We start from the raw sequence: 16,581 nt of genomic DNA on the forward strand, positions 1-16,581 counted from the left end.
AGGAGTTACTATTTGACAGTGCCATTAAGGGACTAGTGGGAAATGTCTGAGGTAGATGTACCTGAACTACTAAAAAAATCTTCCTACTGTTTTATGCACTACCAGGTTGCACATAGAATTTTACAGCTGAAATTTCTGTGCTGCTGCCTTTGCTACTACTAGAGAATTTTTCACTCTGAGGTTCCAAGTACTTAGGCAGATTACAGGAGAAGTGTGACAGTACTTTTAAGGAAATAATACATCCCTTGAGAATTACTCAGAGACAGTGACCTCTCTGTACAAAAAAAGACCTTGAAGGAGAGAGGAATGAGACAGTTGAGGGGCAAAGAGAAATAGAGGAGCTCACCACTGGACTGGCCCGAGCAGAGCTGGCTCTGGAGGATGCCCGAGATCCCGACCCAAGGTAGCAGCTGTACTCAGAAGGCTGCAGCAGGAAAACCAGGAACAGCAGGCAGAGAAAAGAGAAAGCCATTAGAGCTGGCAAGGGAAGCAGGAGAGGATGTACAGCATCACATCTGAAATTAGTTAAAGAGATGGTTACATGCAGCTGGACAAAGGAACAGCAGTGAAAAACAGAGAATTGTTAATTTGAAAATTAAGGCAAGCAGTAATTCCACTGGCAGTTCAAGTAGAGTTTTGACTCAATTCTTAGAATACTAATGCTTTATTTATATCTCTTCAGGTACCAGTGACAAGTAAACAATTCAGTTTCTCTAGAAAAGCCTCCATCCTCCCACTTTCCAAGATCTCTGAGGCTCTCTGGTGAATCACTTTCCCATGTTCCCAACACTGTGCACATATAAAATGAATTCCTTTGTACTCCACAGGCCAAAGGAAGAAACATCCATCTGTTTGGGGATTAAAGTAAAAACTGAGCCCAGCTCAGAGACTGAGTCTCTCTCCTGGTTTTCCAGCACCTGCAAGTCCTCATCTCCTGCCAAACAAAGTCTTGTAGCTTTTTTTGAAAGGAAACATCTAAGCAGAGATGCAGGACAGGCTGGTTGCTGACATGGACAAGGAATGTGTCCATGCTGTTTTATTTCCAGAGGTTTTAATGCAGTGGAAATGGAGCAGGGAAATGAAAGTTTAAAGCATCAGGGAAACAGAACTAGAACTTACCCTGGAAACAATGAGTTTATTTCAGAGGTGATTAGGACTGTTTCTCAGGTACAAACACACAGAAATCTGAAGATTTATTATACTTTGGAGATGCTGTGGGCTTTTCCAGGGCTTTTTTTATTAAGTCACCTGGCCACTACAGGAGCAGCCAGGCCACTGCAGGGCTGCTCCATCATCATTAGTCACAGCAACACAGCAGCACAGCATCACCTGCAAATTAAGCTTGCAGCACTAATGAATGGTGAGAGGCTAAGCTGGAAATAACCCCAGCTAGAGCACAAGCATAGGGTCACAGCCACTGCCCACAAAACATCCTGGGCAAGGGGCACAGCCCATGGGCAAGGCAGTGCCCTCGGAGGCACCCCGAGGGAGGGCCTGGCACAGGGTGTCCAGAGCAGCTGGGGCTGCCCCATGCCTGCAATGGTCAGTGCTGGACAGGGCTTGGAACACCCTGGAGAGTGGAAGGGGACCCTGCCCAGGTGGCTTTTAATGTCCCTTCCAACCCCAACAATTCTGGGACTCTATGTCTGACACTGATCTTGGTTTCAGAGGTGAGAATATGCACAGTTTAAACTCTGCTGCACCTGCTTCCAACTATTGCCAGTCCCACAATAATTCCTAAATTAAAGGCAAAAAGCACTGAAGTAAAAACACAGATTTGGTTTGGTCACTGCAGTGTTTTATGCTTAACAAAAGAAGGGTTTAGAGTAAATCTGAAACGTGAGACAGGGAAAAAGTTTTAAGTGCTGATGAGTCCCACATTAATGTTTCCAGGCCCTATTAATCCCACAGCTGCTCCCTGTGCATTGCAGGGCTGACTGTGCAAATAAGTGGCTGTGACCAAGCAAGGCCACTCTCAGCCTCACCCCCTGCATCCACCTGCTCTTCCAAAAACATTTTCTGGGAACAGCCACCCGAGGTGACACTCCCTCTCCAGGTTAAAAGTGCTGCAAGGTTCAGAGGCACTAAAACAACCACAGGTGTTATGACAAGGTTGCTGCCTCTGAGGCAAACCCCTCCTGCTCCAGCTCTCTCATTACTCCAGGAACTGGAAAGGCTGGGCTACACACAAATAAATACCTGTGGCTCTGGGTGGGATGGGGATGGGGATGGAGGGAGGGGAAAGCACCAGGGTTTCAGTCCTCATGCCACTGACAGCCCCTGAAAGACCTGCAAACAGGTTTTGGGCTGAAAGGTCTGCTGTAAATGATTTCTCACAGCTGTGAATCAGAGGGGTGGCAAGAGGATGGCACAGCCCTTGAAGGACTAACAAGCGTTTAGTAAGCATTCTTGGAAATGTTTCCTCCTCCAAGCTAATAAAAATGTGACATTTAAAGTTAACACCACTGCTCTGTCTCGAGGTTTTTCACTCTTATGGCCTTAGATGGTGGTTATTTGTTTGCTGGGGTTTCCTTGGTTGGTTGGGTTTTGCTACGAGAGGCAGAATAAGCAGAGGGTCCGCAGAGGAGGACTTAAAAATCTAAAGATTGGCTTTTTTTCTTTTTTCTTTTTTTTTCCAGGTGGCCACAACAGCAGCAGATGGACTGCCTAGCCCAAACACCCATAGAGGAGAAGATGTGAAGGCATTTTCTGCCTTTTAATCTGTAAATTAACTCCTGGAGTTTCTTTTTTGAAAATAAACAATTTATATGGTCATCCCTTATATTGTTGCTCCCCACCCATGACAGAGCCCTCCACTCTCAACAACACACATTTTGGAAGGACTCTCACAAATATGAATGTAAAATATATTTGACTGTAAAGCCAAGAAACAAAACCAAGCAACCCATATACTCCCAAAAATCATTCACTTCACACTGCTTACGTGGAACTGATTTTTGACTTTTTGGCTGATTATTTTTTTGAACTTGCATTTTTCTCAGTTTTGACAAGAAGAATTAAGTCTCAGGGAGGGTCAAGGATTTCATGTATGGCCTTTCCAAGGTGTTTTATCTGTGCAAGGCAGAAGTGGATTTCCTGTCCCACAGAGGGACGAGTTCCCATCGATCACTGCTTCATGGAAGCTCATGGGAACGGCGCTCCCATTCCTGCTGCCTAGAGCAGCAGGTCGTGGACGTCCCACAGCCCATGTGGAAGGTTCCCCAGGCTGGCAAAGGACAGGGACAGAGCAGGGAAAAGCAGAAAAGCTCTTACAGCGCGGGAACTGGGGGCACTATAGCGCCGGCTCCCGCTGTAAACGCTCTCCTCGTACACCGACGCCTACAATTGAAACACAGAGTCAGCACAGCAGGACAGCTCAGCCTGCACACTCACCAACTCAGCCAGCAGCAGGGACAGGGACAGCTCCTGGGTGCAAGGACAGGGACAGCTCCTGGGTGCAAGCACAAGCAGCATGCAGGGGAAGAGCCGAGGCGAGCTGACGTGCAGGGTCTGTCATACCCCGAGATGGGACACCAGCCATTCTCCCAGGGCTTCAACTCAACTCCAGTTCAATTCACTGCCTGCCCATAAAATGGCTACATCAATTCTTACACTGGTCCCATCTGTTTCATCTTCATTGCTGGTGCTGGCAGTGATGAGCTTCACTTACCACCTGATGAGCTTCACTTACCAGCCAGTTTAGCAAATTAATAAAATAGGAGGAAAATGCATGTTTTAAGACAGACTCTGGTTTAGCATAGAGATACATGGCTCAGGAAACACAAGGGGAGTAACAAACTCTACCTTTAAGCTTTGAGAAAAAATTTTGAGAAGGTCATTTTAAACAAGAGGGCAGGTATTTGTCTAAAAAAAAAATTTGTGAACAGATTTTTGTTAGGTGTTAAGCAGCCAGCAAGAATTGATGTTGCCTCTCTGTGCTGCTCCTGGAAAGACACCGAGGAAGACAATTCCCTGGCAGCATCACAACCCCATGAGCACAATCCCAACAGGAATTAAAGGAAGGAGCAGCAAACCCAGGTGTGCACAAACAGCATCACACACGTGGCATTCAGATGGATGGGACACCAGGGGGTGAGACAAATGCACCCAAGGGGGAATTACAGACAAGATGTGCATGGCTTGGTGGTGGGTGGCTCTGGTGTTGGTGCTCAGAGCATCAGCACAACAAACCCTGTAACTCCTGGCTGGCAGGGCATCGCTGTACAGCAGGGAGGGCTGGGGGAGACAAGCACAGCACTTTTTTGGTTTGGCACAGTAAATTCAACGGAAAAAAAAAAAAGGTGCCTACAGCAGAATGAACCCTCTTGGTGAGAGATTAGGATCACTACATGACAGCAGAAGGAAGCCCAGTACGGAGAATATTAGTCATGTGCACCATGAAAGCATTAGATCTCTGCTCCCAAAGACTAAGAATACCAAGCAGGCACGTGCATTTCCTACAGGAAGGGAGGACACAGACAGTATGCAAAAGCAAAACAGTAAAATTTAATTTTAGGTTGTTAATCTGTTATTGTCTCCCACACATATGTGTACAGGAGCCAGAAATGAGGTTTCTCCTCACTTCAACCAAAGCCAGAAAAAGAGCTACACAGAAGTGCTTCAAAGCACACACTGTTAGTGTTTCACACAGCTGTAAGATCATCTCCTGTGTGCTTCATTATTCATAAATGCAGAGAAAACCAACTAATTCAGGAAAAAAATTACAAGTGCTTCAATCAGAGCAGCCTGAAACAAGTGTTAGTAACCATCCCCCCCAAAATGCAGCAGTTCAACAAACCCAGAGCACTCTGTGTGTCTGGCAGAGCTGGGTGCAAGAGACACTCCAGCAGTGATCCCCAGCCCAGGTCCTGCTGCCAGTGCCCCATCCACACCCCTGTGCTGTGCTGTGTCCCCAGGCAGGACCTGGGGCACTGCTGGAGCTCTGCTGGCACCCAGCTCTGCCACACACAGGGGACAATGCAACCTCCCAGGGGTTTTACACTTCACTGATGTTCTCCCAGCACTCTGGGAGTTGCTTCCCTGTAATTTTGTGTGGTGCAGACTGGATTGTCTCAAGCTCAGCAGTCTGACACGCGAAGCAGAGGAGCTGCCTCAAACAGAGAACTTCAGGTAATTAAGATTTCCCTTATCTTTCCAGACCAACTGAGGCCAATGGCAGACAAGGAAAGGGAGGAGCAGCAAAGGAAAACTGACTGTGCTCGTTTGAAAACAGTTTTCCATGACTCATTCCAATCTTAAAAGGTCTGATTTGTTTGGGGCTTTTTTTAAAGTTTCACTAAAAAGAGCTACAGAGACTCTTGACAATTGGTCCAATTGATTCAAGTACAAGAGGTTGTATTATCCAAACAAAGTCCAGGCCAGGTGAAGCCAGAGGGCAACAGACCCAATTTCCATTTTGGGAAGAAAGTTGAGATGTGGAAGCATAGGTGCTGTTGGGGAGACCCAGGTCAGAGTAGTAGGAAGCCTGCATTAACAAACAAAGCAAAAAAACAAACAAACAAACAAAAAAACCTCCTTGAGAACTCAGTTTCTTTCTTTATTCCTTTAAATGGGAAGCAAAAAGTAAATTAAGTGAATACAAACTGCAAAGCAGTCAAAGTTGTCACAGATGCAAAAAGAAGCGAGAATTGCCTTAAAGCTGTGAGGATGTGTGAAAATGGTGGGACCTTTGAAGCACTGGAAAAATGCACTGGTCAGAGAGCTGGTCAGCTTCCTCCTGAGATCCTGGGGAGCTTATGTCCTGTAAGCTACACCCCTGGAATTTATGTCCTGTAAGCTACACCCCAGGAGTTTATCTCCTGTAAGCTGCACCCTGAGATGCTGGAGATGGAGAGCAAAGCCAGGGACCTGCTGGCTGTGCCCAGCAGGAAGTGTGAGCAGCCCACTGTCAGATATGTCAAGACTGAGTGGGGAGAAAACTCCTCTAAGAAGTGAGACTGTGTACATTAAACACCTTCTTTAAATTAAACACCTTCTTTCCCTGTTTTCTGCCTTGCATCCCGTCATCCCTGCGCTTCTGGTCCACTTGGGAGATCTTAATGAGGAATGGTTGTTCTGAAAGATCTCACACCTTCACCTCCTTGCTGCTCTCCAGAGCTCTCCTTTCACACCTATTCCCTGACACCTTTCCAAACATTTCTCACGGGGGTCTAGAGAGCCAAGGCTCTCTGCTTTCACCTCACAAACCCTAACTCATCCTTGCCTCACCACTGTGGTCCATGGAGGTGATAATTTCCTCACAAAGGAGGGAGATCTGTGGCAAAATAAAGACATTTGTTTGCTTTCTTCTGTCACTATGAGCAAAGAGACATTTAGATATGGCACAATACCCACAGGTACAAGCTGAGGGCAAAATCATTGTCCAACCTCAAAAAAAGCCTAACCTAAGAAACAACCAGCCACAAACCAAAACCCCCCAAACAATGCCTGCACAATAAGATTTTGACTGAAGGGAAACCTGAACTGAACTTTAAGAAATGACTTTCATTCCTGCTTAGAGTTTGCAATCTGCACGTGGGCTGTTTGGCACATGGCATTAATCATATTTAAGGGATCAACCTGTGACACTGCAAGTGCAGTGTTCACATGGAGATCAGTCCATTCTGGGACTTCAAACTGGACACTTATTTTTGAAACAGCGACTGCCAGCAGGTTCATTCATCATTTCCCTGCTGTCCCGAAGAATTTTCCTCCTTTTCATTTTTCCTTGTCACTTTGACAATCTTTGTGATTCAGCTTGGGCTTTTTGGAGAGAATATTCCTCAAAAGTGAATGCCAGCCAGACTGGCATTAATTTGAAGTTTCAGCTATTCTGAGTTACCCCCAAACTTTCCTCCCCCTCCTAATTAATGATTAATCCAAACAGCAACAGAACTACAAGGAACTAACGATGTTGCTGTAATTAAGCCCTACTCAGACTAAACCCCCACGCTGCAAACGCTAATTCCAGCATGATTTTAAATTATTTAAATGGAAACCAAACAACCTCTTCTCCCTGGATGACTTTCTTGCAGATATTTTGCTCTCCCTGAAGTCCTTGGAGCACTGGAGTATGTCAGTAAAGAGTAAGAACATCATTTATCACCAGCGCTACAGAATAAAGCTCCTTGAACTCCTCAAATGGGCCAGCAAGAGTGCCAGCAACAGGACAGGCTGTTTTTTCAGCAGCTCAAGCAACAGTATTTCATTGTCTCTTATCCACATAATGCCAGCTAAATTATATGGCAGCAACAATTTTTGATGGATGTGAAATATCAGGTTTCACTGTTTATCCAGGCTCCTGCTTAACTTCGTGCCTACAAAGTCACCCCCTGGACTCTCTCTCATGTTCAGCGGGTTATTGCTCAAACACTTGGATAAATGGAGGCTTAAAAGAGTTTATTTTTGGCCTAAACACTGAGCTTTAGGCTGCATAGCACTAAATTTCTTTAGAAGCACAAAGATCAACAGACTCTGAGCTTTTGTCTGGCTTTGTTAAAAAAAAGGGGGAAAAAAGAAACCCAAACAGTTCCCCCCCTTTAGCCCCCAGGCTGTGCCTGGACAACCCCTTTAAATCATTTGCACAATCCCCAATATTTAACAAAGCAGTGCCAGGAGCTGCTGTAATTGACACACAACACTTGTTGTGGAACAGGAGGGAACATTGTGACCTGCATTCTCACAACTGAGTTAATTATTAAGCTTTTTTGGACCAGAAATAAAAGTCCATCAATGTTAAGTAGTTAAGTGGGAACACTTGCACTGGCTCTTCAGTTCTATAGGCATTTCCAGAAACCCTAGGATATGGTTTATAAAGGGAAAAAAGAAAAAAAAAAAACAAAAACCCAAAGGCATTTAGTTAAGCAAACTTCAAATAAACAACGTGCATTTGGGGAAAATTCAAAAGCCAAAGTCCATTTTAACTATGCAAATCTCAAGGGACGGACTAAATCAGGAGATTCAGTACTAGAGCACAGCATGAACACCTTGCAGAGGTGGAAATGCACTTATTCTGTTTCCAGCAGGTGGAAATCCTCCCTGCCAGTGCTGCCACAATGTAGTTTTTAACCAGTTTTTTTACAAGTTAAAGCAGTTCTGGCTCTCAAGATCTCTCTGTACCAATTTCTGAGATTCAAGGCTGGATTTTTGATTTTTTATTTCCCAGACAGCTTCTGGCTGCACCTCCAGTGCCTGACAAACTCCAAACCCACAATGTGCAGGACAGGTAAAACCTGCTTCACTGCCAAAAAGAATTTGCTAATTAGCTTTAATCCCATTAAATGGAGTGATAGAATTTTATAGCAATAGAAATCATCTACTAACCCTGCTAGATTTTCTACTCTGGGATGATCCATACACGTCTTCCTCATAACCATTGGTCTGTTATGGAAGGAAAGGAAAAACAAAAAAGGAAAGACAAAAAAGGAGAGAAGAAAAATTGACGTAGACCCCGAAGGGCATTTTTAAGCAAATGTCATCACTTATGAAAAGCAAAGGCAGAGACAGAACTTTTCAAAGATACACAGGAACAGGAGCAGTGCAGGATTAGGTCATGATTTCAAACATGAAGACACAAACATTTGTGTCACTGCCTCTAGAACAGCCAAAAATGTCAAGGATACTCCTGCTTGCCCTTTTTGATCTCCTCCTTTCTTTTTTCTTTTTTTTGCCTCCCCTATGATTACTATATTCAAACGCTCTGTGAAGGGAACAGGGTACAAAATGGGGGCAAAAAGGAGATCAGAGAGTACAACAAAGGGCATAAATCACTATAACTTTTTATACCTCAGGCAGCTAAACATCTAAAAAGCTGCAAATTGTAGTAGAGGAATTAATTCTATTTGAGAAATCCAGCTTAGCAAACATGCAGTGCTGTATAAATTCTCTTCTTTTTGATTTTGAGCGTCAGAATTAAACCCAGACAGTGGCCATCTGCCACACCCCAGGATTCTGCAGCAGTCTGAGGGCTAGTAGGAGATTTGGGTGGGCTCAGCTGTCCTCCCTGGTGTCAGGAGGGAAAACAAACAAGCCCAGAAGGACTGTTCCATCAACAAGGTGAGGTGCTTCAAATCCCTGTGGCAGCAGTGCTGGGAATAAAAGAAAACAATCAGTGACTCAGTCCTGAGTCTGGGAATGTGGTGGTGAAGAAGAGAGGACAGACCCAAAAGTCTCCTCAATGGACAGCATTAAAAGCTCAGGTTTCCCCAGCAATTCACTGTTCAGGTATCACCTCACAACCAGCCCTGGTTTAACATGAAAACAAGGAAGCACTCTGTGTATTTGGGGTGGGGGTTTGGTGGAAATTTAATTAGAAATTCTATTAAAATTAAGTTTTGAAGTCCATGTTTTAATGAGTTCCAAAATGAAAATCCACTAGAACCAATCTGAATCAATTTCCAAGAGAAATATTTATCATCTGCTATACAGCAGCTTGCATGAAAAATTAAACAAATTAACTTAGAAACGAGTTCAGAGCTAAGCAGGGAAAGCCACTTCTGGGAAAAGCTTAGAATCTCTATTGAAATGCAATACTATCACCCCAAGTGGAAGGCAAACTTCCAAGTTTCTTTTATTCAAGAACTGATCTGAAATACTGCTGTAGCCTTCTCACACCGATTGGCTTCCTTCCAGTTTTTCCCAGGCTGTTGTTTGGTTTTTTTTTTTCCAAGCTCCCTGAATTTCTCCAAGGCTTAAGAATGGTTAAAATGGATCTCCAGCAGCTGAAGGCAGTGCTCTGTGCAGACCAATTACCTCCACCACTCCTTTTATTGCTACACTGAGGACTTGTTTGCCTTTTTCAGCTGTGCAATATTGACTAAATGTAACCTCAGATCACTATCTGAACATCCTATTACTTTGTAATGGTACCTTCATTTTTCCCAGATGTGGTATTCCCCATTTGTTTTTACTGTTATTCCATTCTGACAAGTTGTCTCCTGTTTATCATCAGTATTTTCACTCTAACTTTGTATGAAACTGCCTTCACTCCCTGCACGTAGCCAGCCAGGCAATACAGACTCCTGGGGAACTGCTTTTCCCTCTTTAAAAAACCCAGATAATGCTGTCTTAGCTGGGAACAGACCAGCTGAGATCCTTCCCAGCTGTCCTGTTCCCTAACAAAGTTCTTTTCCAACTGTACATTCCTTTTACAAGAACGAGATCTGGCCCAAGGTTCCCCTTAATGTCACGCAGAGACAGCCAAGAGCCTCACAGTCAATTTACAGTAACATCCTTTATGCCCTGGAATAATTACCCTGCTCAGGACCTCCAGCTGAATTGGCATGATGGATTTTCCACAAGCCCAGGGTAATTGGTTATCACTTCCCAGTTCAGGCCCTCCTAAAGGAATCTGCCTCACTTGCCCTGCGTCTCCCAGATTTGAGGCTGAAGCCCAAGAGCTGAGGCCATTTGCCCTGCCCCTCTGACCCATCCTCTCCAGAAACCTCTCCAGTGCATATTTTTGAAGGCAAATGCTCCAGGCAGCTCTTGGAGACCGGGGTCAGTTTTATCAGACCTCCTGGCCTTTGTTCTAGGCTACATTTACATGCAAAGCATCTGACCCTCGTGAAAACTGGAACAAATAAAACTGCATACTGCATACTGCATACTAGGGAGGCTAAAAAGACTCTATTTTACTTTTCTCCCTTTTATGACCCTATTTCTCTCTGTATTTTCTTCTTGCTTTTGACAAAGGAAACTATTTCACTGCCATTGTGTCCATTTCTGCTTGCAATGTTGGTTTTTTTTTACCTCAGGCTGTGGCTTGTGCTGCTCCCTCAGGCTTTCTCAATCCCACACCCAACCTCCAGCCCTCAGAAAAATTCTCTGCTCATTTCCAGTGTAGCAAAGAGCCCCAACCCAGCCTCCACCTGTGATGAGCCAAAGAATAAAGTAGGGATTTATTCAAAGGCCTCCATGGATCCACCTTGGGCAGCACAAGAGCCCAGCCAGGGCTGCACCCAAGATGAACCAAAATGGTCACAAAATGGACAACTGGTCACAGGGTGTCTCACTTTTATAAGTTCTGCTCCATTTGCATTTTGGAGTTAATTCTCCAATTACAGCTCCAGCCCATTCAGTCCCATCCTCATTGTTTTTCTCTCTTCAGCCCATGGTGTTTGTGCTCTTGGGCCTGAGATTTGGATCATTTGTCCTTGGTCCCCAGCTGGAGCAGGAATTGTTTTGTCTCCCTGCTCTGTGCAGAGAGCTCACCATCCCCTCACATGAAGCCCAGACCCACACACTAAAGCAGCACAGAACCTGAAAAATGTAAAAGCTAAACCTGAGGCATCAGTGTCCTCTTTGCCTGCCTGGAATAAGATTCACCCATGACAGGGCGTGGAAGGAGATGGGGTTTCAGGGCCTTTCTAAGGCCCAAACCATTTAGGATTCTATGCCATTCTCTCAATATTGCCTACTACAGCTCAAGTTAGGTAGCTCCAGTAAGGTTTTGAGTTTTCCCACATGCTCTTTATGCACAGCACTGAAATAAGGGTTTGGATTATCCCACATTTTGGGGAGGAACTTATGCTCATTATTCCCTATCAAATGCTGATAGCTAAGGTGTATCCTTGACACTGGGCTGGCAGCTCTCCCACCTGCACACACTCCTTGTCCTGCCACAGCGGCTTTGGAGGCAGAACCCTCTCTGAGACACACAAAAATACATACTGCTTTGGAGTAGTTCTTCTTTTTGGTCCTCTCACTCTCTAATCCAGCCTGCAGTGGGATGAAGAACGTGGGGTGAGATCAGTGAGTGTGTGCACACCCAAGCAGGGCCAGGCATGCACATCCCCATGCAGGCAGAGGAGCAGAGCAGGGCTCGGGGAGCAGCCGAGTCAAGCGCTCGGTTATCGGGGAATATCGCTCAAGTGCTGATGGCGCTGGTAAATTTAGCAGCTGTGCTTCCAATCAGCCACGCTGGCTGGGCTCACTCAATGCACAGGGCTGCCAGCTGTCCACCCTGACTGTATCAATAGAGCCATGCAAACACCCAAACGTGCTGAAACTATTCTGGGATGTAGGTCAGGCACAAATGGATGCGCCCAGCTCCTGGTTGGAAACGGTGCTGGGAATGAAGGAGAGGGGAAAAGCAGGAGAATCTGCAGGACTGCGCTGCCCAGTCTGCTTCCTGCAGACACCAGCACACCTCCAGTTCAACACAAGGCAGCTGGAAATGCTTTAAACTGAGCTTTAGTCCTCGTTGTTCCTTTCTGTTCTTTCAGGAGCAGCTTTATCTCAGTGTTCCCAGAGCAAATACTTGCTGTCAAAGCATTATTATTAATGTGATTTTGTCCTCTAAAGTGAAGGTAACACAAGCTACAGCTTTGGCAGGTAGCGTGTTTGTCCTGTCTGTCACTGTCCTGTTTTCTGGAAAAATCCCTTCACCGGTATTTCTTCTCCTGGGAAGCTGAGAAGCCTCAGAGAAAAATGAAAATAATAATTATCTGATTGCTTCTCCTGTGTTTGCTGCTTTGGAATGTGGTTTGGAGATTGTTTATCCAACTGGTGATTGTTTGATTGGTTTCATGTGAATTGCTTTGACTTAATGACCAATCACAACCAGCTGTGTCGAGGCTCTGGGGTGTCATGAGTTTTTGTTAAGCCTTCTGTCTGTATCCTTTGTCTATTCTTTAGTATAGTTTTAGTATAGCATTCTTTAATATAATATCATGTAATAAAATAATAAATTAGCCTTCTGAGAACATGGAGTCAGATTATCACTTCCTCCTTTGTCCTGGGAACCCCAAAAATACCACATCCTGTCACCTTTGCTAGATGTATTTACAGGGAGTTTATGAGAGTTTTATTCCTTTCCAGACCTGTGCTGAAATAAATCCAGATGCAGCTGGTCCAACAATGGACAGGCTTTAACAGAGACAGTGTTTCAGGGGAAATCCAAGCCCTTCTGCTCTGCCTGTGGTAACTACTGAGCTAAACCCAGCTCAGATCCCACTAATGATTTGTCACTTCTCATCTGAACTGCGTCAGAGCAGGAGGAGAGGGAAGTGGCACCCTGACATCACAGACCACAAACTGCCTCAGGATGCTTCCAGATCACCCTGATCTCAGAGCAGTTATCACAACCTGTGTTAGCTTCTTCATGATTAGTTTCTGAACACACACACACACACTGCAACTTGCAGACTATTCTCACCACTGGGTAGGTGCTGGCATAATCCAAATGAGACTGTAAAGGCATGAGAGGAGAGGAAAATCAGAATACAAAGTGGAAAACGCAAGTTATGTCAATTAAAGGAGCTCCCCAAAACAAAACAAACAACAAACAAACACAAAAATAGGCAGGGAGATGGAAATCCCAACTAAAGAATTTTGATAATGCAGGATTTCTTGCACAAAGGCACAAGTTTGGAAGCTGGGAGGATACAAAACAAGGATGCAGAAATTATTCATGAGTGATTGGTAACACAACAATATTTCATGCTGATGGTGTTGGATTAGAGACAGCCAGCTGGGAAGTGGAAGAATCATGACAAATGAAATAAAAAAGGGACTGAAGAGAGGCTCAAGAGCCTCAACAAACACAGGCTGATGTTACTGAGCTTTCCTAGGAAAATCTGCATGATACAGAACTGAGCTTGCAGAACTCCTGAAACAGGAATGGCAAGAGCTGTTGATGGGCTCAGGATTTATCAGGGAAGCTGCTGAAGAAGCCTCTCCATGGAGGAGCCACAGAAACAGCCCTGGACCCCTTGTCCCTGTTTGCAGCACAGTCACAGCTGTGGAGCCTCAGTCCATTTGCTGGCCTGGTCTAATGAATATCTCTGGAGGTTCTGCAGTGTGTAGTGCTACCTGCTCTGCCAGAAGCATCCAGAAGCTCCCCAAAAGCTACCTCAGCATATCTCTGGTGCCTGCAGTCCAGGCATCCACTTCAAAAATATTCCAGGAAAAAAGTGCAGAGTGAAACCCACAGAGATGAGTGGGGTGGTGAAGCCCTAGGGAGAAGTGAATGTCTGATATTGGCTCATTTCAGTGAAAACTTCCTGCACAGAAGAGAAGCACAGCAGCAAAAAGGAAGCCCTGGCACCACCAGCCCCTCACAGTGCAAGGAGCCTGAGTGCCAAAGATGGAAGAGGAATTTTCCAAAAATTGCATCCTGCAACAATGAAAGGAGAGCCTCCAAAAAGGCAGCATCGTTCAGAATTCTCCAAGTCATTTTATAAACCCTTCATGGACACAAGGCAACTGTTTCTGATGCTGATTTCAGGCCAAAATAGCTCCAAAGCCAAACTGGACACCAGAACTCAGGTGATTTTTTAATGTTGATCAAAATTTATGGGGCTTTTGGCTTTGTTATTTTGAAGACAGATGCAGCAGGAGCCAAACCTTCACAGATTGGCCACAGATGTGGCCAAATTACCAAAAGCATCTGCTGTAAATCCACTCTGGGAGAGTGATCAGAGAGGCTGTGTACAAGGGCCTGACAGGGAGTGACAGGGAAGGAAAGAATGGCGTCAAACTGACAAAAAATAGGTTAAAATTGGGTATTAGCTAGTAATTCTTCCCTGTGAGGGCACGCCCTGGCACAGGGTGCCCAGAGAAGCTGTGGCTGCTCCCTGGAAGTGTTCCAGGCCAGGTTGGATGGGGCTTGGAGCAACCTGGGACAGTGGAAGGGGGTGGAACAAGATGAGCTTTAAGGTCTTTTCTGACTCAACCCATTCTGTGATTCTATCAATTAACTATGAACAGAACAACTGGAAGACGTAAAAGGCTAAATTTCAGTTCAGACTGGCAAATATTTACGTGCTTCTACAATCCCAGTGACACAAAAATGAGGCAAGGAAGCTCTGTCAAAACTTTTCCTGTGCCTGCCAAAATGTCAGCACATCCATCACCAAATAAATGCTGCTTTTTGGGGACAGGGCCTGTGCAACATCACTGAGAAACACCAGTGTGGAAAGTTTCAGGCAAATCCTTCTGTCAGAGAAGGGCATTCCTTGCAGAAGTATGAGGAATTTGGGGCCATCCCATGGAGCAGCTGGAGGCTGCTGGTTATCAGAGCCTGAGACTGCTCAGGGAAAAAGGGCCAGAAAAGCTCCTCCAAGGCATAGTGAGGAGGCAGAATGCAGGGGTTCTTCTCTTTAAATGTATACAAACCCCAGGATTGTGTTGAAAAAACACCTCAGAAAGAATCAGTGGTGGATTTCCATGAAGAGAAGATGTTTCAGATGAAGATGTGCTATAAACACAGAGCCAGTGTGTTTGCATCGTGCCACGTTACAACCAGGGATAAACAACCCATTTGTGTTGTCATCGCCTTCTAAACAGACAGAATTGATATTTCAACTGAACTAGTGATCTCTTTCCCCTCCAAAAAACACTTCCATATGTCAACATTTAACCCTAAGTAAAATAAACACTGCTTTACATGTTCTGCTGCGCAGAGAGGCTTTTCTTCACTGAATCTTTGGAGCTTTGAGGCATCTCCTAGCTCTGAAAAGCACTCAAGTTTGTCATCTTGAGCAAAAAAGGTTTAAACAGCAATTCATGAGTAGCAATAAGGATTCCACTAAAAAGGGAACACGACAGCACTTTATATATTTAAGCACATTTTTGTGCAATTTTACAGTGGGATCCCTGAGAAGGCTCTGCAACAGAAACTTTTTTTTTAATGAGTCTTTTAGACAGTATGTAAAAACAGAGTTAAGGTTTATATAAATGTGTGTTATCTGGGAAAATCCTGTCAGTGCTTTACTAATCCCCCCCTCCACAAAACTCAGGTCTACAGATGATCTTCAAGTATTTCTAAAGCATTTTTAAAGCCAGTAACCAGTGATAGGACCTAAAGGAATGGCTGGAGCTGTGTCAGAGGGATTTTGGGGTTAGATATCAGGGAAAGGTTCTTCCCCCAGAGGGTGCTGGGCACTGCCAAGGGAATGGGCAGAGTCACAAGCCTGGAGAGTTTGGACAAGGCTCTCAGGGATGTCAGGGTGGGATTGTCTGTGCAGGGACAGGAGCTGGAGCAATGATCCCTGTGAGTCCCTTCCAGCTCAGGATATTCTGTTATTTTATGAGTATTCACCTGCAATTCCAAAGCACCCAACATTTATTTCCACTCATCAATCACTTCTGGTTTCCTGGGCTAATAAACACTGACCCCACAGCACTTCCCCCTTCCGTATTTCCAGTGCCAGGAGTGAAACAGGGGAGCTCACAAGGTGCATGCAGACACCAATGTCTTGGCTGAGTCCCTCCTGCAAGAGTGAAGAGCAGTGACCACAAAGGGTCCTGCACGGGGCACACAGTGGAGACAGTGATCAGTGATCCACTTGAAAAAACCCAACATGGAGCACGTCCAGGACAGCCCCCTCAGAGTGTGGGGGCACAGGGGACAGTGACAGCCATACACAGACATGCACACAGAGGTTGCACAGTTTACCAACCCTCAGGCTTCCACGGCTACCCACTGACATGCGCTCATCTTCATCCGAAGCCTAGCGAGAGAAAGCGTAGAGACAAAAAAAAAAAACAGTGAAAAGAACACAGGTAACAGGCACTGATGGCTTTGATGGGACAGGAGGAAGGGAAAGATGCACAAACTAAATGTTTTTACAAAAGAAT

At 45.1% G+C, this 16,581-nt stretch overlaps 1 protein-coding gene across 12 annotated transcripts in view; it reads right to left on the reverse strand.

Moving 5' to 3' along the window:
• LRRFIP1 (LRR binding FLII interacting protein 1) overlaps positions 1-16,581 on the reverse strand; it is a 104,068-nt gene that overhangs the window by 31,068 nt on the left and 56,419 nt on the right. For 5 of the 12 annotated variants that reach the window (XM_084209710.1, XM_084209713.1, XM_084209716.1 and 2 more), the window contains exons 6-13: positions 16,404-16,454; positions 13,157-13,189; positions 11,671-11,718; positions 8,323-8,379; positions 5,405-5,485; positions 4,192-4,236; positions 3,274-3,339; positions 347-424 (exon numbers count right to left, since the gene is read on the reverse strand). The exons of 4 other annotated variants lie outside the window; for them this stretch is intronic. In XM_084209710.1, coding sequence (XP_084065836.1) covers positions 347-424; positions 3,274-3,339; positions 4,192-4,236; positions 5,405-5,485; positions 8,323-8,379; positions 11,671-11,718; positions 13,157-13,189; positions 16,404-16,454 — 459 coding nt within the window. The remainder of the gene's footprint in view (positions 1-346; positions 425-3,273; positions 3,340-4,191; positions 4,237-5,404; positions 5,486-8,322; positions 8,380-11,670; positions 11,719-13,156; positions 13,190-16,403; positions 16,455-16,581) is intronic. 3 more of the 12 variants (XM_084209712.1, XM_084209714.1, XM_084209715.1) reach the window with 3 other exon arrangements.

This window comes from Fringilla coelebs (assembly GCF_963513975.1).
Source record: "Fringilla coelebs genome assembly, chromosome: 7".
NCBI lineage: Eukaryota > Metazoa > Chordata > Aves > Passeriformes > Fringillidae > Fringilla > Fringilla coelebs.